Source organism: Sinohyriopsis cumingii, chromosome 6 (assembly GCF_028554795.1).
Source record: "Sinohyriopsis cumingii isolate HCF-2022 chromosome 6, ASM2855479v2, whole genome shotgun sequence".
NCBI lineage: Eukaryota > Metazoa > Mollusca > Bivalvia > Unionida > Unionidae > Sinohyriopsis > Sinohyriopsis cumingii.
Window position 1 is genome coordinate 149,251,923 of NC_142966.1, and position 22,599 is coordinate 149,274,521.

At 36.0% G+C, this 22,599-nt stretch overlaps 1 protein-coding gene across 4 annotated transcripts in view; it reads left to right on the forward strand.

The window, feature by feature from the left end:
• LOC149798245 (tripartite motif-containing protein 2-like) overlaps window positions 1-22,599 on the forward strand; it is a 169,580-nt gene that overhangs the window by 99,982 nt on the left and 46,999 nt on the right. Inside the window, exon 1 of one of the 4 annotated variants that reach the window (XM_089963374.1) lies at window positions 6,314-7,086. The exons of the other annotated variants lie outside the window; for them this stretch is intronic. Coding sequence (XP_089819500.1) covers window positions 6,994-7,086 — 93 coding nt within the window. The 5' untranslated portion in view covers window positions 6,314-6,993. Of the gene's footprint in view, window positions 1-6,313; window positions 7,087-22,599 lie in introns of those variants that run through there. 4 annotated transcript variants of the gene reach the window in all.

Genomic DNA, 22,599 nt, shown 5'->3' on the forward strand with positions numbered 1-22,599 from the left:
AATAATGGAGGCAGCCTATTTGCCATGGGACACATTCCATAATGATGTTCCCTTGGTGAAAGATTTGTATTTTATGAATTGTACACTTTTCTGCCTTTGTTTTCAAAGCCTTCTTTTTTCACCTAATCTTTGGAACCATACATTCAGGGTTGATAATAGAGCATACAGGTTCCTTCTTCTTTGAATGGAAAACTGACAGAATAGGACATTTTCCTTTGATTATTAATGCATTGCATTGACACAATCAATGGTGGGGGGAATGACATCAATTCAAATCAAGGTGAATCGAACTTCACTTTTTGGACTTGTAGAGGTGAAATGACAGACTTAAGTGTGATTCTAGAATTAATATTATTACCTGCTACAGCCAGTTATAGTTAATGAACAGGAATAGATACCTTTTTGCAGCAAACTAAATCTTGACTCCTTACCTTTCAACCTTATCACTATGCCTTCATCAAAGGAATGATGTCTGGACTGAGTTCCATGATGAAATAAATGTTGCTCATGCGACAGAATCCTTTTGTACAATGATGGAAGTTCCAATCCTGATGATATCATTGTTCAACTCTAGTTCTGCCTTCGTGATCTCAATAGCCTCCCATATCTTTGTCCTTTGGGTACCATTCCCTGTACTGAGTAATAGCCTCCCATATCTTTGTCCTTTGGGTACCATTCCCTGTACTGAGTAATAGCCTCCCATATCTTTGTCCTTTGGGTACTATTCCCTGTACTGAGTAATAGCCTCCCATATCTTTGTCCTTTGGGTACCATTCCCTGTACTGAGTAATAGCCTCCCATATCTTTGTCCTTTAGGTACCATTCCCTGTACTGAGTAATAGCCTCCCATATCTTTGTCCTTTGGGTACTATTCCCTGTACTGAGTAATAGCCTCCCATATCTTTGTCCTTTGGGTACCATTCCCTGTACTGAGTAATAGCCTCCCATATCTTTGTCCTTTGGGTACTATTCCCTGTACTGAGTAATAGCCTCCCATATCTTTGTCCTTTGGGTACAATTCCCTGTACTGAGTAATAGCCTCCCATATCTTTGTCCTTTGGGTACCATTCCCTGTACTGAGTACTAAGATGTTATCCCTAGAAACAGTATGCCCCAATTCTTTGCAGTGTTCACCAACCACTGTCAGGGATTCTTTAACTCCTGTTTCAAGGCTTCCAGCGGTCTCCCCAGTATAGTTTTTTTCTCTTCAAAATTATCACACTAGAGTTTGTAGATGACCGAGCACTTCTTCAAAGGAGTGCGGTCTTTAGGATGTTCTAAGATGGAACAGGCGGTGTTAAAGGGTGTGTGGATCCCATTAGCTCCATCCTTTCAGAAGATTACAAAAAATGTGTGGTTATTTCACCCAAATTGCCACCTAGTGTAGAAAGCAGAATAATAGTAACTTTTATTCTAGAGTAAATTTTTTCATCAAATTTTATGGATGGCTTGCCTTTAAGGTAATACAGAAACGTTTAGATTCTGCAGTGAAAAGGTCAGAGGTCATGATCATAGTAAGCTAGATAAGAGAAGTAGTGGTTTCTGCTCATTACATTTCGTGTTGTTAAGTAATTACATATGGGACAGTTAAACACAGGTCAGGCGTATACTGTACCATTTAAATTACATTTGTTAAAAATTATTAATTGGCAGCATGAAGACATACTACCTTGAAGATACATAAAACTTAATTAATGGGCATTTAAAGGCATTCTACAGTATAGTTTTTTTTTTATCAAGCCCTGAAAAAATTGTTTGAAGATAATTATAAAAGCTGTTTGCTGTTGCTAGTATCTTTTTTCTGTTTAATTAGGGTCCAAACTATACATATATTTGTTCCAAAGGTCTTATATTGTTGTTTCTCTACAGTGAAATTTTTAATTGGACATGGGGTGGGGGGGGTCAGGGAGTACCTCGAGTGTGTGTTGGCCATCATGTAATTTTGGAGAGTAGAATCTATTATTGTGACATTATTTTGTTTTATTGATTCTAAAAATATAAATTATAATGGGGGAGGGGTATGTAGTTTTAGCATAAAAATATAATTATATTTTGTTGTTGTTGTGGAGTTTAATGCCATTTTTCAGCACACGATAGGCTATGCATGGCAGCCAGTATTGATGGTGGAGGAAGAACCCGGGAAGAACCACCAACCCACGAGAAGCTACTGGCAAGCTTTCTCACATACCCACATTGGCCGAATCCTAGACTCGAACCCACGCAGGCAGAGGTGAGATGGCAGTGATTCATAACGGAGAGCACTTTAGACCACTTGGCCACTCGGGGCCCCTTTATAATTATATAACCAGAAGAAGAAAAAATGTATGATTTTAAGCATGTCTGATTTTTTTAAGTAAATTGTTGCATTATTGTTTACAGTTGGTAAAATAGCTCCAGTCAGCTAATTTTTCTTATTATGTAATCCAATTCCAACTTGAAATTTTTTTTTTTATTTTTTAATTTTAAATAAAATGTGCATGTATGCCTGTGTACATATTTGCTGATACAGTGCCACATAGTTAAAATGCACATGCAGGAGGGATTGAAGTAATGCCTAAAATACAGTTTTTGTGTTCAATTATTGAAAATGTGTGTGTGTGGGGGTGTTTGACATTCTTAATGTTTATTTCACTGATGTCTTTTTGTCTCCACATCTACATGGTTTCCATTTAAAAGTAAGATTGGATCACTTTTTTGTGTTCTTCTTTGTTCTCAATTTGTATTCCATACTCAACTTCTTTGGTGTGAATTTGTTAATTCTTGTTTAATTGCTAGACTGTGACACAGAAAATGTGCTTTTAAAGTTACCTGTTATAACTTAACAAACCTTGAATCAGCAGTGAATTTGAACAACTGCCTGCCCTGGTGATAATTAACCTATATTAATAAGATGAAAAGATGAGATTGGAACTTTGTGTTAAGTAGGTAAGATTAGGTAAGATTAGATATTTACCACAGTAAGTACTAATAATGGCATTTAACAGGAGTAAAATGATTTAAATGGCCTCTTTGAATTCAGCATTATATACTGTACTGTATATACTTGCTTAAAAGATGAGTTTAACTGCAAACTGCACACACCCAGTTCTGCCATCCGATAATGTGCCAGCAGATCTAGGTCTGTACAGTTTGTTAAGAGTAATAATTAGAACAAACAAGATAGATCCTGATCTGCAGGTGCATTGTGCAACAGCAGATCAGGATTTTCGTTGTTTGCATCATGACTTGTATGGTAATTTGATTGTGTAAAGGCCAAGGTCAATAGAACATGACATGTATTAGTGCTTATCAGTTCTGCTGATTGATAAGGAGAGCTTGATTTTAATCAGATGGCTGTAATGGTCATTTCTCTAAAAGTACAGTTTAAAAAATATGCAAAATAGTCATTACTAGAAAACTTCATTTTTTTAAAAAATATGATAGGATAGAGTCATTCTATTGTAGTTGGTGGCATTTCTCACAGGAGTAGACCAGGGGCAGTGGATAACAAACCTGTAAAATGAATCAGGTAATAATCCTATTGTCAAAGATACATTTGCAAACATTTGACAATGTTTTTTGGTTTTTTTTAAATCTGGCATGCTTAAAGGATGGGCTTATCATTGGGTAAATATGGTAATTTTCTAGGTTATGTTATCCTGCACAATATAACTCATTGACCTGCTGAACCAGTCTAAAATGGCAACGATTTTGAGTATGTACTGGGTTTAAATTAGCACATTTTTATTCCTCGGAAAATAGAACTAGAACACTTCACTCAAATAATGTTTTGTAAGAGACAAGTTACATTAACTGAAAAGTGTGGATTTAAATCTGACTTGTAAAGAATATCCTTTTATGGCGGAAAAAAAAGTTATGGGTTGAGTATCTTCAAGTACAAAACTTAAGATAGTTCAGAAAAACCAAAAACGTACAATATTACAGTATAATCAATTGTAAGCCCAGTCCAACAGCAAACGACATGGATTCTGATCTGGTGTTGCATAATGCATCTGCAGATCAGTATCTGTTTTGTTTGCTCTACTGATTACTCTTGCAATTTGCATAGCCTCTGATACTGATTACTCTTGCAATTTGCATAGTCTCTGATACTGATTACTCTAGCAATTTGCATAGCCTCTGATCAGCCAGCCCATCATGCAACAGCAGATCTGGGTCTATCCAGTTGGATCTGATCAGGATATGCGAGTATAGATCAGTCACCACAGTACACTGCATGGACATTGCCAAATGATGCAGTTAATTTGCTTTTGACTTTAATTTTGTAAAATGTGCAAGAATCATAAATCCTTTGGTTAGTTATTGTTTCAAATATCTGTCTGGACTTTGCACTGAAAATTAGGCCAGCCCTATAGTAACTGCCTTTTCCTTCTTTCTGTCTGTCTGTCCATGCACCTAACTGGATGCCATTTGACAGGTAAATGTTTATTGCACAAAGGTGTGCAGTTTTAAAGGTTTAGTCTTTACAGGTCCATTTATTTTGGAGTTTTTACTCTTATTACATCAATTTAAATACCCAATACACCAGATATTGGTAATCAGTATAACTCTCAAAGAATATATTCCGATGCAATTTGGTTTGCATAGTTTCTCATAGTATTATATCTGCCATTTATGACTCGCAGTGTTGTCACATCAGCTCCATTTTGGCTTGTTGTTGTTGTTGTTGTTGTTGTTGTTGTAGGGTTTAACGCCATTTTTCAGCACAAGATAGGCTATACATGGCGGCCAGTATAATTGGTGAAGGAAGAACCCTGGAAAACCCCGGGAAGAACCACCGACCCACGAGAAGCTACTGGCAGGCTTTCTTATGTACCAATATTAGCCAAGGCTGATACTCGAACTCGCGCAGACAGAGGTGAGATGGCAGTGATCCGTAACGGTGAGCGCTTTAGACCACTCGGCCACTCGGGGCCCCCATTTTGGCTTGCAATAATTAACTTAATATCTTCATGTGGGATGTCATAGTTCAAAAATTATTGATATATCCAGAGGCAATATGGTATGAACATTTTCATGGACTTTTAACATGTCCTTTTTAGGAATTTTATGTCTTGTCAGCTCAATTTTGGATAGAGTTATGACCCATTATAAGATTTTTTTTATTATCATATCATCACACAAGTTTTTCCTTCTTACCAGGATAACTCAAGAACTATTCAAAATCTGGTACAAAGAGGTATGAAAATTGTCTTATAGACTTTGTCTTTTATGGCTTTGGTCTCATTTCCACCAGAGGCCCCAAGTGGCCAAGTGGTCTAAAGCACTCTTCTTTATGGATCACTGCCATCTTACCTTTGTCTGTGTGGGTTCAAGTCTCAGATTTGGCCAATGTGGGTATGTGAGAAAGCTTGCCAGTAGCTTCTCGTGTGTCAGTGGTTCTTGCCCGAGGTTTTCCTCCATCATTAATATTGGCTGCTGTGTGCTAAAAAATGGCGTTAAATCCTACAACAACAACAACTCATTTCCACCATTTTTCAAATAGTTATGACCCTTGTGAAGCAAATTGTTGTTTTAACATGAAAATGTGGAATTTAAATTGTAATTATCATAGTCTCAGAGATGTTTTGTTTATAATATTATGATGGAATTTGGTAAAAACATCGTCTCAGTTAGCTACATGTCTTTTATGGTTTTTGTCATGAGTACATATGGTGCAATGTTGTATTCATTGTGAGTGAAGTATAATATATTGTGATATATAATCCATTGACCTTGTTGTTGGATATATCAGGTAGATAGTGATACATAACATATGCAATATATTATATATTTTATGATGAATGTTCTTTGCTTTATTCAGAGTGATTAATCTTTGTTTGGCGTTTATTTTTAAAAAAAAAAAAAAAAAAGCAGAGACCTTGAACTCATTTGGTATAAAAAGTGTTACATTCTTTTTCCAATGATTAATTCACCCCACTCTAGTGTCAATTCAAGAATATGCAATTCATGCTAATTGAAAAAAAATTAACAAGAAGTAAACCATAATATTGCATGAAAAACGTATTTTTTTACCCTATCTTTATTTCTTCATTAATTGCCTCCTATATTGGTGAAATCCCACCACCACAATCACAACTTCTTTTCAAACTGAGGGGGAGATTTTCTCCTTTAATTTTCAGTTCTAGAAGAGACATTGTTTAAATCTAGTGTCAATAAGTCCAAATATTGTACATAATCTACCAGTGATGAGTTTATCCTTGTTTGACAGTCAGGTGTAACAGTACAATCAAGGGTCCAACCAATGGAGATTAGAGAGATATTCTACATATACAGGTAGCTTTACGTGTTTAGCCCAAGTCATTCACCGAGTTTACTATGAACAGAACAGTGAGTATTACTGAATTACTGGCTAGACATGATGTTTTTCTGTTATCAAAGTGGTGGTGATGTACAGAATTAATTTAATTCCAATGCATGTACTGAGGATTATGGGACTTACAAGTTTGAGGATTAAAGGCCTTTATATATCATAATGACATCTTCAAGTTTGAGGATTAAGGGACTTTTTACATCATTATGACACCTACAAGTTTGAGGATTAAGGGTATTTTTATATCATAATAACACCTACAAGTTTGAGGATTAAGGAACTCGTATGTCACAATGACACCTACCATTCGGAAGAGTAAGGGACATTTATGTCATAATGACACAAGTTTGAGGAGTAAGGGACTTTTGTCATAACGTCACCTACAAGTTTGAGGATTCAGGGACTTTTGTATCATAATTACACAGACAAGTTTGTGGATTGATAGTAACAGATAAATTGTACTGTAATGAAACAAAAATTAATTAGTGTGATTTGCATATCAAGACATAAAATTTATGAAAAGTATACATTATAAGTAACTTGCAGTGAACAAAATATAGATGTAAATTAATGAAAATTCACATTGCTTGCATGCTTACATTCGAGAAAAGAGTGACACTTTTACTATTCTGCTGTTTGTATTACCCTTGAGTTGCAACATTGCTGTATAGTAGGTAGCCATGGAAACATGGGAGACTGATAGTTTGGATAGCTTGGAGACATATGACCTTTGTGATTGGAAAATCAAGATGTTTTTGGAGTCAAAGTCAGAGGTAAATACCTTTTGCCATGTATGGCATATTATATGCTGAAAAATGATGTTCAACCCACAACAGTAACTTCTCTTATCAAAGGTTTTTGTATGTATTGTTTGGATCCTGTTAAATATATGCAGTCATGCACTTTGAGTGTGATTTTAAATTCTTGTAATACTGTACAAAGAAAGAGGTGTTTGGTATATTGAGGTCTTGAAATATTTTTAAATCACTTCTAGTGTTTCAGTACAAGAGACTTTACTGTGACTTTTACTATAAGTCTTATGTTTGAAGTATAGATGAGACTAATACAATCTATTATATGCATTGATGTCAGATAGGAAAATTCCTCCTGAGGGTCTTAATTTGTTGGCCAGAATGAGGCTTTGCCAGGTGCCTGCCCACTAATTCTGATCTCAGGGGTAGACATTAATTTCCATGTCCAATACAATTGATATAATCAGAAAAGAGGGATGGCTGTAGATGGTGCATCAACAGCAGAGTGCTAGAAAGGTACAGCATTTTCTAAATATTTTTGAATCCTAGGGAAGTATATAAAAAAAGTTCAGTTACAGCAAAGAATTATGTTCAAGAATTATTGCTTTATTTTTTTGAATTTTATTTCTTTTTGTCATAAATTGTTTTAGAAACGTTGTAGACATTCATGATGTAGACATTCATGACATAAACATAATGTAGACATTAATGACAAAAACATAATTTAGACATAATGACAAAAACATACTGTAGACATTCATTACATAAACATAATGTACACATTCAAGATATAAACACAATGTAAACATTAATGACATAAACATAATGTAGACATTCATGACATAAACATAATGTAGACATTAATGACATAAACAATATGTAGACAGTCATAACATAATAATGCAGACATTCATGACAAACAATGTAGACACTCAAGATATAAACACAATGTAAACATTAATGACATAAACATAATGTAGACAATAATGACATAAACATAATTAGACATTAATGACTTAAATATAAAGTAGACAATAATGACATAAACAATATGTAGACAATCATGACATAATGCAGACATTCATGACATAAACATAATGTAGACATTAATGTCTTAAACATAATGTAGACATTAATGACTTAAACATAATGTAGACATTAATGACTTAAACATAATGTAGACATTAATGACAAAAACATAATGTAGACATTAATGACTTAAATATAATGTAGACATTAATGACTTAAACATAATGTAGACATTAATGACATAAACATAATGTAGACAATAATGACATAAACATAATGTAGACATTAATGACATAAACATAATGTAGACAGTAATGACATAAACATAATGTAGACATTAATGACATAAACATAATGTAGACATTCATGACATAAACATAATGTAGACAATAATGACTTAAACATAATGTAGACATTAATGACATAAACAATATGTAGACAATCATGATATAATAATGCAGACATTCATGACATAAACATAATGTAGACAATAATGACGTAAACATAATGTAGACATTCATGACATAAAAAATGTAGACAATAATGACTTAAACATAATGTAGACAATAATGACATAAACATAACGATGTACACTATAGTGTCACTGATTACACTCATGTGGGATAAGAATATCTCAGATGGCTTTTTTGTATGGGCAGTCTGTCAGACATGTACATGAATGAGAAAAGGGATCACTTTTCCAATGGGGTTGTCATTGGATTAGGTGTCAGCCTAATTTTCTTGCATTTACATGTAGCTCAGTTTCTTAAAATTGATGCATATATAATTCTTAAACTTGATAGGTATATTCATCATTGAGGGTATTACGATACCTAGGCACAATTATTGGTAACAGTGATCTGCTTCTATTGTCAAGCCTGGCTTAGTGGAAGTTGAGTGTGTGTGTGTGTGTGTGTGTGTGTGTGTACAAACCTATCTCCATCCACACCTTAGATGATAGTCAATACTCAACATGGAGAAAAGTAGGGTCACAGGGATTTGCTTTAATTATCAAGCCTTTCTGTAGTGGTAGCTCAACATAATGATCACTTAGGTATCATATTGTGTGTGTGTGTGTGTGTGTGTGTGTGTGTGTGTGTGTGTGTGTATGTGTGTGTGTGCGCCATGTAACCATCTACACCCTAGATTAAGGACAATGGTATAGTCTCTTTGCTTAATTTTTTTATTTTATTTTTATTTTGCCACAGCAGTGCAGGGGAGTCCGTGCATGATTGATTGCTGTTTGTTAATAAAACAGCCAATTGTCGTTACTTCCTACCTATCACTCATTAAGGAAGTGGACAATTAATGTTTTTTGTACTCAGTGATATTATCATTACATTTTGTGTTATGAGGACATGGGTCATTTTTTTATTATTTGGCTGCAGGTTATGTACATGCCTTTTACTGTGTAGGTTATATCACAGGGGCTTGCTTACAATTGACTGTCATACATATACTATATAATAGTTATTAGTTAATAGTTATTATATAGTACAAGTATGACAGGTCACTTGTAAGCATTGATACAAGCCCCTGTGGGTTATATTTAAATTTACTATTGCAGTACCAGTATTAATCCTTAGTTTGAGTATACACACAGTACTACCTGTGAAGACATCAATATAAAGCAACTCCCAATTACCTGTAATTGATGGGTCACACCTGTGCAAGGTGGATTTATAAAGCATGACATGACTTAAGAGTATCACCACACTAATTGAGTTTCTCACTACTCTAATTGAGGTCTTCATGACTGGAATTAAGGTCCTCACTATTCTAATTGAGTTTCTCACTACTCAAATTGAGGTCTTCACTACTCTAATTGAGGTCATCATTACATCAATTGAGTTTCTCAGGACTCTAAAAGCGGTTCTCACTACTTTAATGGAGGTATTCAGTGCACTAATAGAGTTTCTTGTGTATTTTCCTAATTTTTTTAAATACTTTTTTGATCAAATGCAATGCATTAGTTCCATGTTCAGGTGAACCAGGTCTGTCTTATTTGGATAAGGCACTACCCTGCCCACAACAGATTAAAAAAATCAATGTAGAATCAAAAATGTTTTACTTTGTAGCTCGTATTTAAATATTTGTTTTAGATAAGCATTTTTTTAACATGTAATTTGCTATTACAGAAGGTATTGGAATATTTGAAACATTTGTTCTTGTGTTTGTGTAGGCATACAAAGAGTACTAAAAGTGATTACATTAATATAAATCAACTCTTAGTTACCTTTAATAGACCCCGATTGGTCTAAAGTGCTCTCCATTATGGATCACTGCCATCTCACCTCTGCGTGGGTTCGCGTCTCGGATTCTGCCAACGTGGGTATGTGAGAAAGCTTGCCAGTAGCTTCTCGTGGGTCGGTGGTTCTTTCCGGGATTTCCCCAGGTTCTCCCTCCACCATTAATATTGGCAGCTATGTATCGTGCTGAAAAATAGCGTTAAACCCTACAACAGCAACAACAGCCTGTTGTTGTTGTTGTTGTGGGGTTTAACGCCATTTTCAGCACACGATAGGCTATATATGGCGGCCAGTATTAATGTTGGAGGAAGAACCCGGGAAAATCCTGGAAAGAACCACTGACCCACAAGAAACTACTGGCAAGCTTTCTCACATACCCACATTGGCTGAATCTTAGACTCAAACCGATGCAGACAGAGGTGAGATGGCAGTGATCCGTAACGAAGAGCACTTTAGACCACTCGGCCACTCGGGGCCCCTACAACAGCCTGTAATAGATGGGACACACCTGTGTAAAATGCATAACATATTGACAAAATTGAGTTTGTCACTACACTAATTGAGGTCATCAACACAGTAACTGAATTCATTAAATTAATTGAGGTCCTCACAATACCAATTCAGATCCCCATTAAAACTAACTGTATTCAACACTACACTAATTGAGGTCCTCACAACACCAATAGAGGTCCCCACTATAATAACTGAATTCATCACTACACTAATTGAGGTCCTCACAACACCAGTAGAGGTCTCCACTATAGTAACTGAATTCATCACTACACTAATTGAGGCCCTCATTATATTAATTGAGTTCCTTGTATGTTTCTTCATTTGCCCACATTTTTGATAAAATCCAGTCCATTGATTTACAAATTCAGGTGTGTCAAGAACGTGTTGTTTTTGTTAGGTACCAACTTGGATATTACAAACATTACAACAGCAGCATAGCTTATGTTGTATTTACTGGTTCCATTTGATTGAAATAACTGGAATTTTTAGTGCAATTGACCCTTCTGTGTACAGTTGATGTTGCCATTATATGTACAGTTGATGTTGCCATTGTGATGGTTAATGTTGCCATCATGTGTCAGTTATATTGTCATTTTGTACAATTGTTGATGCCATCATGTGTCCAGTTGATCTTGCCATCATTTGTACAGCTGATGTTGCCATCATGTGTACATTTGATAATGCCATTATGTGTACAGTTGATCTCGTCATCATGTGTACAGCTGATAATGCCATTGTGTGTACAGTTGATAATGCCATTATGTGTACAGTTGATAATGCCATCATGTGTACAGTTAAAATCATTTTGCTATCAAATCCAATGTTGCTGTTACTTAGACGGTCATTTGCTGGGAAAACCAGTCTCCATTTGTTAAGAGGATAATGCCTGATTTCAAGAAAACAAACCAATTACAGAATTTTTTGAGGCAGAAATCCTCAGGTTATGGGTAGTATTCTGTCTGTGTCTCTGTCTGTACGTATGTATGTCTGTCTGCCTCTCTTTCATTTGCTATTTCAAACAAAAGCCATTACAAAATCCTTTTATAAAATATACTCAAATACTGAAGATAAAATGTTTCATTTTTAATGATGGTACTTTTGGGCTTAAAGTTTTAGGAGTACCAAACTTGCATGATTAAAACAATTTGAGACACTCCTAAGCATATTTTATATGTTAGGCAAGTGATGTCAGGCCCATTTGGGCCCCATCTTTAATTTAGGCACAACAAACAATATGCTAGGAAATATCCATCATTTACATGCTAAACCATCTGCCCATAGTCTTTAGGTTGACCTTTCACCCACAGCTCCACAAGTTTTACCTTTTTTTTCTTTGCTGGCTGCTGTTTATTCAAAATATTGTTACCACTATTCTTTAGAAAAGGCACAACACTGTCATGTCATTATCTCAGTTTGTTATTCCATTATCTCAATCTTAATTTGTTTTATTAAAGAATACAGCATTAAAAATATATTTCTCTATAAAAAAATCTCATGATCAAAATGATCTGTATGGCTTGATGGTGCATGAAACGATATGACATATACATTACAGCAAAGCAACAGTACTTCATGGGGAAAGTCTTTATTTGGGTTTCTTTAAATTTCTGTACTTGCCATAAGGCAGAGAGCTTTCTGCTATCATGTCCATCCATCCATCAATTTGGTTTGTGTTCATTATCTGTAGTTGTCTATCATCTACATTTACCTAACCAGAGGTTGTGGATGACTTGCATTTGGAGTACGGAATATGTCTGTTAATTTGGGTCTCAAAGGTCATGGTCACTGACTGAAACAAGAAAAACTGGCTTTCACATAGTAACATTAGCTTTACATCACAGAACTGGCCCAAACTTTGTGGATGGCTTACATTTGGAGCAAGGCTGGCCTAGACTTTGTGAATGGCCTACATTTAAAGCAAGGCTGGCCCAAACTTTGGATGGCCTACATTTGTGGCAAGGCTGGCCCAGACTTTGCAGATGACCTACATTTGGAGCTAGGCTGGCCCAAACTTTGTGGATGGCCTACATTTGGGGCAAGGCTGGCCTAGACTTTGTGGATGGCCTACATTTGGGGCAAGCTGGCCTAGACTTTGTGGATGGCCTACATTTAGAGCAAGGCTGGCCCAAACTTTGTGGATAGCCTAATTTGGAGCAAGGCTGGCCCAGACTTTGCGGATGGCCTACATTTGGAGCAAGGCTGGCCCAGACTTTGTGAATGGCCTATATTTGGAGCAAGGCTGGCCCAAACTTTGTGGATGACATACATTTGGAGCAAGGCTGGCTCAAACTTTGTGGATGGCCTACATTTGGAGCAAGGCTGGCCCAGACTTTGTGGATGGCCTACATTTGGAGCAAGGATGGCCCAGACTTTGTTGATGGCTTACACTTGTAGCAAGGTTAGCCAAAATTTTGTGGATGGCTTGCACTTATGGGAAGAAAGTGACCTAGTAATTTGGGACTGAAAAGGTTAATGTTAATGTCACTGAAAGAAGAAAAATAGTTGTTGACATTGAAGATGATTAAACATGGGGCAGGAATATTATGTGCTGTTGAAGGTAATAATTTTTCCTGATCTAGTGACATTCTGATGGAGTAAAACTTGTTTTGAAAAAAACCACTGCTATTAGAGACCACCTGTCTTTAGAGACCAGATTGTCAAATACACAAATTTATTGATTATACAGTATTGTGACCTGTACATAGAGATGATCTGTCTTGAGAAAGCATGACTTTAGTAGAAGGGGTGGTCTTTCAAGACCAGTTCTACAGTATTCCTCCACTACCTTTGCATTATCATCATAAAATTGATTTTTTCCAATTCTGATGAACAATTTTAACTTTTTATTGATCATAAAATATTTTGATCTCACACATAAAATGACACATAAAAGATTAATATTATAAAGCAGGTGATTTGTATCGGAGACTAAGTCTTTTGTCATTATTTCTGATATTGGATGGGACCACACAGGATGTGGTGTCATATTCAGCGTGTATTATTTCTGAAGTATCGACAGAAATGCATTTTTAAACAATGTAGGGGATTTTTAGGGATCCTAAGAAGTCATGCAGAATTCCCCAATTTAGCAATTAGAACCTGTTCATTGTATTCACTTGTAGTCTGATTTTTTCAAGCCCTATTTTATTACACCAGACCACAGACAGTCAAAGCATGACCAGCATGTATGGATTTTTCTTAAACTCATAGCTTTAACAAAGAGCATAAAGTTGAGGATCTATTCTAGAAAATGTGCTTGGGGGATTCATGCTAATGTCTGAAAATAGCACATCATGTTTAGAACCCCTATGTTTATTTCTTCAATCAGTCTTTTATATGTACAAACTGCTCCCCCAACCTCTTCTTCCTTTGAAATGGAGAGGGGTGTGCGTCATAATTTGCCACTCTGTATGTTTAGCTCTGTCGTTGACCCATAGACCCTGGCCATTTGGTACAGTATGCATAGGCAGAGACCCTGGCCATTTGGTACAGTATGCATAGGCAGAGATTATTCTGTGCTTTTCATTATTGACATGCATCAACACCTGCTCATTCAGATCACCTTCATGAAAGCTACACAGTAATTGAATAAAATCTGAATACAATACAAATGCGGAATGAAAACCAAGTTTGTTGCAGTAAGCTTTTATACGAGTTTCACAGAGTGTGTATAGATCAGTTTTGCCAATCTACTACAATGTTGTCTTGAGGTTGGTTGGTTGCTTGGTTGTTTTATTCAATAGCACTTCAGCATTTTATATGGCTATATCATGCTAAAGAAATTGGATCTAAACGCCTTTATCAAAGAAAAGAACCCCAGGCATCCAACCTGAGCTGGCCTGGGTGGGTATCAAACACTCAACCATTGGATTACTATTCCAATGACAAGGCAGCTGAGCCGGACAGGCATGATATTATATTTGAAGTGTGCCATATTAACCTCATATAGAACCAGAATAAAATATATTCCACCCATTGTTAGAAATATAAAGACATTTTTATGGGTCTTTTTAGTTGTATACTTACTCCTAAGCTGTATAAATTTGAAGCAAATGCGTGAATGAAAACGTATAAGCTAACAGTATTTAAATTTGTAATTCCCAAGTTTATCTAATCTTAGTTATAAAAGCAGAATTAAATGACATTGTTCCTTCTGTGAGCTAGGAGAAAAGGTTAACAGACCACAATTAATGCTTTGGATATGATTCTAAAGCTAAAGGTTTTACACACACATACACATGTGTATACATACACACGCACATATACACATGTTCATACACACATGCACATACATATACACATGTGCATACACACACATGCACATATACACATGTGCATACACATACATACACACAAATAGTTATGGTCCAATTATGCATGAATTATTTCATTAAAAAAAATGACAGGAGACAAATTAGCAGGGATTCAGTTTCAGGCCTCATTTTGACTCCATGCCATGAATGCTGTATATTGATAGCAATTCCCTTTACTGTCTGTTTGTCTTCTTGGGGCCACAGTGACTCAGTGATTGAGTATAGGACTCGTAATCCAAGTGTTGGTGGGTTAAATGCCTACCCAAGATGGCTGTCTAAATGTGACCTTGGGAAAGGCACTTAAATTCATTTCCTCAGGGTGGCCGAGTGGTCTGAAGTGCTCATCGTTCTGGATATCTGCCATCTCACCTCTGTCTGTGTGAGTTCGAGTCTCAGGCTCGGCCAGTGTGGGTATGTGAGAAAGCTTGCTGGTAGCTTCTCGTGGGTCGGTGGTTCTTTCTGTGTTTTCATGGGTTCTTTCTCCACCATTAATACTGGCCATTATGTATAGCCTATCTTGTGCTGAAAAATGGCGTTAACCCTACAACAACAACTCTTTTCCTCAGCATGTTATAGCCAGTAAGTGCTAATGCTAATATTGCAGTTAAAAACCAACCAACCATGACTTTGTTCATCCGTCCATCACAAATGATTAAGCTTCGGACATAAGTTTTCTCAGTGTATGTGTGTGTGTGTGTGTGCTGCACCCAAACAGATTTTTCCCAGCACTATACATTTATTTTATACTTACCATATATACTAACTGCTCCGGTGGCCTAGTGGTTAGAGCATCCGCCTTGGATGCGGGAGGTCGTGGGTTCAATCCCCGACCGAGTCATACCAAAGACTTACAAAAATGGTACTAACAGCTGCCTCGCATGGCACTCAGCATTAAGAAGCTAGTGTTAGGACTGGTCGGCCTTGTGTCAGGATAATGTGACTGGGTGGGACATAGTGCTACGTGTCTGCGGCATGTTGCCCCAGTGCTAGACATCACTATAAACTGCCACACTGCAGACATCATAGCGATATGACTGAAAAATTGTTAAAGCTATGTTAAAAAGTCCAAATCCATATATTCTTGTTTAAAAGTCATGTCAGACTGCAAACAACAAAGATCTTGATCTATTGTAGAATAATGCATCTGCAGATCAGGGTCTATGTTCTTTGTAGTACTGATTACTCCTTACAAACTGCACAAACCACAGACCCATATCTGCTGACACATGTGAAGACAGATCTGAGTCTGTGCAGTTTGCAGTTGAACTCGTCTTCTAAGAAAGTATATGCGGTAAGTGACTTCGCTAATGTTTACATAGATCTAGTCAGTGTCTATGGGTTTGGCTGCAGAGACAAGCAAAATTGTGGCTGCATTTTGACTACTAAAAGACCATTGTGCAGAAAGTAGGTCACTGTGCTTGATTATTAATATCCTATGTAGTGTTTACGGTAAATATCTTTCACTGACTCTTAACCATGAAATAAATCTTCTGTTGAAAAAGAAAGCTTCAAAGGCCATGGGTCATTATCACTGGATTTTCAAAACACTCCCTCTTTCTGTAAACAACTGATTCAAAAGAAAGTACCTGACATTTTGTTACCAGAAAAAACAGTCTCTTCAGATTAAATTGATCCCACCAATGAAAACACCCTTAATCAATTTCTTACTAGTGTTACTGCATTGTGTCTTTGTGTCACCTGCTTTTTGGTTGCTATGATGGTGATAAATGATTCTTATCACTGTTGGGGTATATCACTTACAACTATGTTCATTTGTGAAAATGGATCCTTTGATCTGAATAGTGGTACTACCTACCACAAATTAATTTTGCCTGTAGTTGAAGTTTGCTTGGTGCCATATATCTAGCTTAACATGTTAAGTGTTACTATTTACTTTTTCATCCTATCCAGGATGTGTGAAAATAGTAAACTTTTAATAGTGTGTGATTAATGCCTTTGCAGCAGACTTTACCAGGTACAGATATCCTGTACTTTTCACCAGACAATTTATCAGCATGAATTCATTTCCCTTCTTTCATTAATTTAAACTGGGATTCATTTACATCAATGTCCACAGTAAATCTGTCTTCATCTTCAAAGAATTTGTGTGAAAACCAGTTTGGTTATTTAAAGTCTGAAATAGTTCAAAATTGTTGGTGACAGCCTAGTGGGCTACCTGGAAAATGACCTGGTTGCCCCGCTTAAGTTAAGTAATGCAGAAAAAACACCTTGAAATAACTGAAAGTTTTAATACCTTCAGTTACTTTTTTCTTGTTATGATGATAATTTTGTCTTCTTTATTCAAACATTTTAAGTTTAATAAAAGTAGAACAAATGATGGTGTCATTTAGTAGCCCATTTGCTGTCTGATTTAACATATGATATACTGGACAGAAGGATCATGCAGTCTTTGTAGTAACACAGGGGGATACCTGAATTCCAAATATGGTAGCCCATACCTAACCCTTTCATAATCCTTACAGTGTAGCCCAGCTACCTGAATTCAATATTTAGTATCTCAGATCCCTGTTTGGGTAGTCCTTGTGGTGGACGCCCACTGTGCTGTCTGAATCAACATATGGTTGCCCAGACACAACACTATTTGTAGTCATTGAAGTAACACTGGGGGATACATGAATTCCAAATTTGGTAACCCAGACATAGCCCTTTCATAGTCCTTGTAGTGTAGCCCACTGAGCTACCTGAATCCAGACCCAGCATTCACTTAGTCTGACCATTGATCATAAAACTGCCCAGACACAGTAATTGGAAACATGACTAATTCAGAGTTCATTTTTCATGCTGACTTAAGTTGTGCCATACATACAATACAGAACCTTGCATATTGTCCTAGTTTTTTTATATTGATTTTCTCCTCTTGAAATGTATAACCATATATACTCACTTGTAAGTTGAGTCAGACTTCAAAACAACAAAGATCCTGATCTGCCATATGATAATGTGCCTGCAAATCAGGATCTATTTTGTTTGTTCTACTGATTACTCCTAACTACTGCACCAACCCAGATCTGCGAGAGCATTATTCAGGTATCCTCCAGTTATTTGATGGCAGATTGCAGCTGGAATTTTCTTCTGAACTAGTATTATATTTTCCATGCTCAGTCTCCATGTTTATCATGTAACTTAATGATAGAAAAATATCAGAGACAAAGTTTGATCATAGCAGCTACTGCCAACTTCCCATACAGACAGAGTGTAAAATAGCATCACGGATCTGATAAATTATTTCAAATTTGGTAAATTTGTTATAAAAAATGGGTAATTTTAGTTTTAAAAATTTGGTTAATTTGTTATAAAAATTTGGTCAACTTGTTATGAAAATTTGGTCAATTTGTTATAAAAATTTGGTTAATTTGTTATAGAAAATTGGTAAATTTGTTATAAAAACAGTGTCCATAACCAATATACACTATTGGTAGTGTTGACTGTATTGATATAAAATATCTTAAGAGAATTTGTGCATTGTCTTCTTGGTTGGAATTCAATACACATTGCAATACTTGAGATGGGAATCAATGCATACAACAATATGTATCCTACATGTTACCCCATGCCCCATGTGAACATCAGTCCATCTGGATAAGTGGTAATATCAGTTAGGTCACAATACAACAATAACCAATCCATAATGACATATATGGCTCTCAGAATGCACACAGCAGTATGCCATATGAGTTGGGTAAGAGAACAGGGAATGCTGACTGCAGACATAACAGTTAAATAATTATTCCTCTCTAATATATATTTTACATTTTTTTGTATTTTCACTTCATCAATAATGTAGATATACCTACCATATATACTCTTATGTAATTCTAACTCTATATATATATATATATATATATATATATATATATATATATATATATATATATATATATATCTCTGTTGTTGCATAATGCAACATCAGATCTGGGCCTATGCAATTTATTAGGAGGAACAAACAACAGAAAATGATCTGTCAGTGCATTATGTGATGGCAGATCAGGTCTTCATGGTTTTGGCTTGGACTTAACTTCTAAGCGAGTATATACAGTAACTGATTTATTGAACTTGAAATTTTCCTGTATGTTCAAGGCAGCCTAGTCACATTTGAATGGACATAATAATAATATGATGGTAGTTGCTACAAAAATATAACTTTATGTACATGGAAATTTACATTTGTGCATCTCTAAACCATATATTTGGTAGCAAATTAGAATAAAAATGACTTCCATATTCACGAAGATGTTGACCCATGTGTTACCAGATGCAGAGTATGTAATTAGTGTATCCAGTAAAGCCTGCTGTCCTTCCGTTTAATGTTGCTACTTGGTGGCAATTTATGAAGTATGAGCTTTAGCTAACCCCAAAATACAAGTTGTTGTTGTTGAGGGGTTTCAGCACACGATAGGCTATGCATGGCGGCCAGTATTAATGGTGGAGGAAGAACCCGGGAAAACCACAGGAAGAACCACCAACCCACGAGAAGCTACTGGCAAGCTTTCTCACATACCCACATTAGCCGAATCCTAGACTTGAACCCACGCAGACAAAGGTGAGATGGCAGTGATCCATAATGGAGAGCGCTTTAGACCACTCGGCCACTCGGGGCACCTACAAGTTCAAGTAACGTCAATTAACAATAATTAAGAATCAGAAATTAAAAACGCCAATTTTCTGCACAAAATATACTCAGAAACATGACACATATTCATATTGTATGCCGTAATTGGGAATGTTTCATAAAATGGCATTCAACAGAACACTAGGTGTCTTGCCTGCATTTGTATGCTTGTCAGTTATAACCCTGCAGGTGTTGCACTCTAATTTTCAAAAACCTTGACACAAAACTTGGACATTTTTCACAGTAATGACTCAAGCTTTCTGCTAAAGCAGGTGAACAAAGGAAATAAGTACTCATAACAGTTGGCATATACCATCCATACTTGCTTATAAGTTGAGTCAAATTGCAAAAAACAAATATCCAGATCTGCCAAAGCATAATGCACCTTCAGATCAGGGTCTGTGTTGATTGTTGTACTGATTATTCCTCACAGACTGCACAGATCACAATCTGCCAATGCATTATATGACAGCAGAGCTGGGTCTGTGCAGTTTGCAGTTGGTCTCATCTAATAAGCGAATATATTTGGTAGCATCTTGACTCGTATTTGATATTGTCCCTTACTTTCAGTTGAATTCAGGAACTGATGTAGAACATGTGTGACTTTAAAAAGTTAGTGTGTGATTTAGATTTTTAACATAGCTTTAACAATTTTTTAGTCATATCGCTACGATGTTTGCAGTGGCAGTTTATAGTGATGTCTAGCACTGGGGCATCATGCTGCAGACATGTAGCATGATGTCCCACCCAGTCACATTATCCTGACACCAGGCCAACCAGTCCTACCTAATACTAACCACTTAATGTTGAGTGCCAAGCAAGGTAGCTGTTAGTACCATATAGTTTGTGAGCCCTAAGGACTGATGCTGGCAGCATGACCAGTAGACGTAACTGTAGTATGCCTAACTCTTAGTCAATTAAAGCATGGGGCCTGAAGGTGTGGGTCTTGGCTTGTTTGCCTTGCCCAAAGGCAAGTCCAATTGCTGTATATAACATTGTACAAGTGTAATCCAACAGTAAACTACATAGACCCAGACTGCCCATATGCAGTTTGTTAGGACTTATTAGTAGAACAAACATAAACCCTAATCTGCCTAGATTGGGGTCTAGGTTATTTTCAATTGGACTGGACATGTACATGAGTAAATACAGTAAGCACACGAGACAGAAAAAGATATGATTTCCTACCTTATCACTGCAAAAACTGTCTACGTTTAATGAAATATTCCAAAGTTTTCTTTAATGAAGCAAGAAGATTTTGTGATTTAAAAATGAAAAATTTGATTATAAAACTTGAAAGATGTCTTTGCCAGTAGAGAAGTTAATATGCTTACACAGATAAGAGAAAAATAACTCTTACAAAAATATGGAATGAACTGTTTATTCACATGTGCATCGTTCAGCAGTAATTATTACATTGAAAAAATTCATCTTGTAAAAACTGTCACATTCACACACTGTTCTTATAGTGAAAGAAAATTGTATTGATGAATTGCCAAGCTCCATTTTTTAACATACCAGCTGGAAGTCCTGTTATTTTTAGTTATTTACTGTGAAATATAGTTATCCACTGAAGCCTAATTGTTTACTGTGAAGTCTAGTTATTTACTGTGAAGTCTAGTTATTTGCTCTGAAGTCTGGTTATTTGCTGTGAAGTCGCTAATTCATGGAATATAAATTATCATTGATTTCATGTTTTGGATATTTACAGACCACCAACTATTCATGACACATAAAGTACACACAGTCAGATATGATTTTCATACAGTTCTGTTGGAATTATTGATAATGGATCTTAAATCAACCAAATATACAGGATATGCTTAGTTATTTTATACAGCACCCAAATTGAACCACCTCGTTTAAAAGCTTTGGCAGATCCAAGAGGGTGTTAGACAATATTAGGTCTTTCATTAAAATACTAGCATGACAGTTACTAAAAGCAGGTCAAACCTAAAGGAACATTGTATAATGTGAATAAATCTAAATATGTACTTGCTTATAAGCTGAGTCAAATTGCAAACAACAAAGATCCAGATCTGCTTTAGCATAATGTGCCTGCAGATCAGGGTCTTTGTTGTTTGTTCTACTGACTAATCCTAAGAAATTGCACAGACCAGATCTGCTGTTTGATAATGCTATGGCAAATCAGAGTCTGTGCAGTTTGTGAACTCAATGTATAAGTATTGCTGCATGCAAACCTGACTGGTATTGTAAAGGATTTGGACTACTGTTGAATTTGAAATTTTCATGCAGGATTTACTTTAATTAACATTTGTGGGTGACAAATATCCATGAAATTAGGTCCACCACAACAGGTAGTATTGTTGAGGAGCAGTATGGTAAACAGCATGACCCCACAATAATGTTATCTCCATCAAATCAGCCAGTTTACTCCCAAAACACAAAATTGTATACTTATGAATATTTTATGATTTTATAGTATGTGTGACCTTGAATTTTAGCAGTGTGTTAAGGTAATTCAAAGTCTGAACAGGTACTGTATGTTAACTATACATAACACTGGTACTGTAGGTTACAAAAGTGTACCTGTACATCACAGGCACAGTATGTTACATAAATGTACAAGTACATTCCAGTTACAGTATGTTATGTAAATGTACAACTGTACATTACAGGTACTGTAATATGCAACTGTACATCATAGGTACTGTATATTACATTAATATTACAGGTACTGTAATATGCAACTGTGCATCATGTGTACTGTATATTACAATATTATAGGTACTGTAATATGCAACTGTACATCATGTGTACTGTATATTACATTAATATT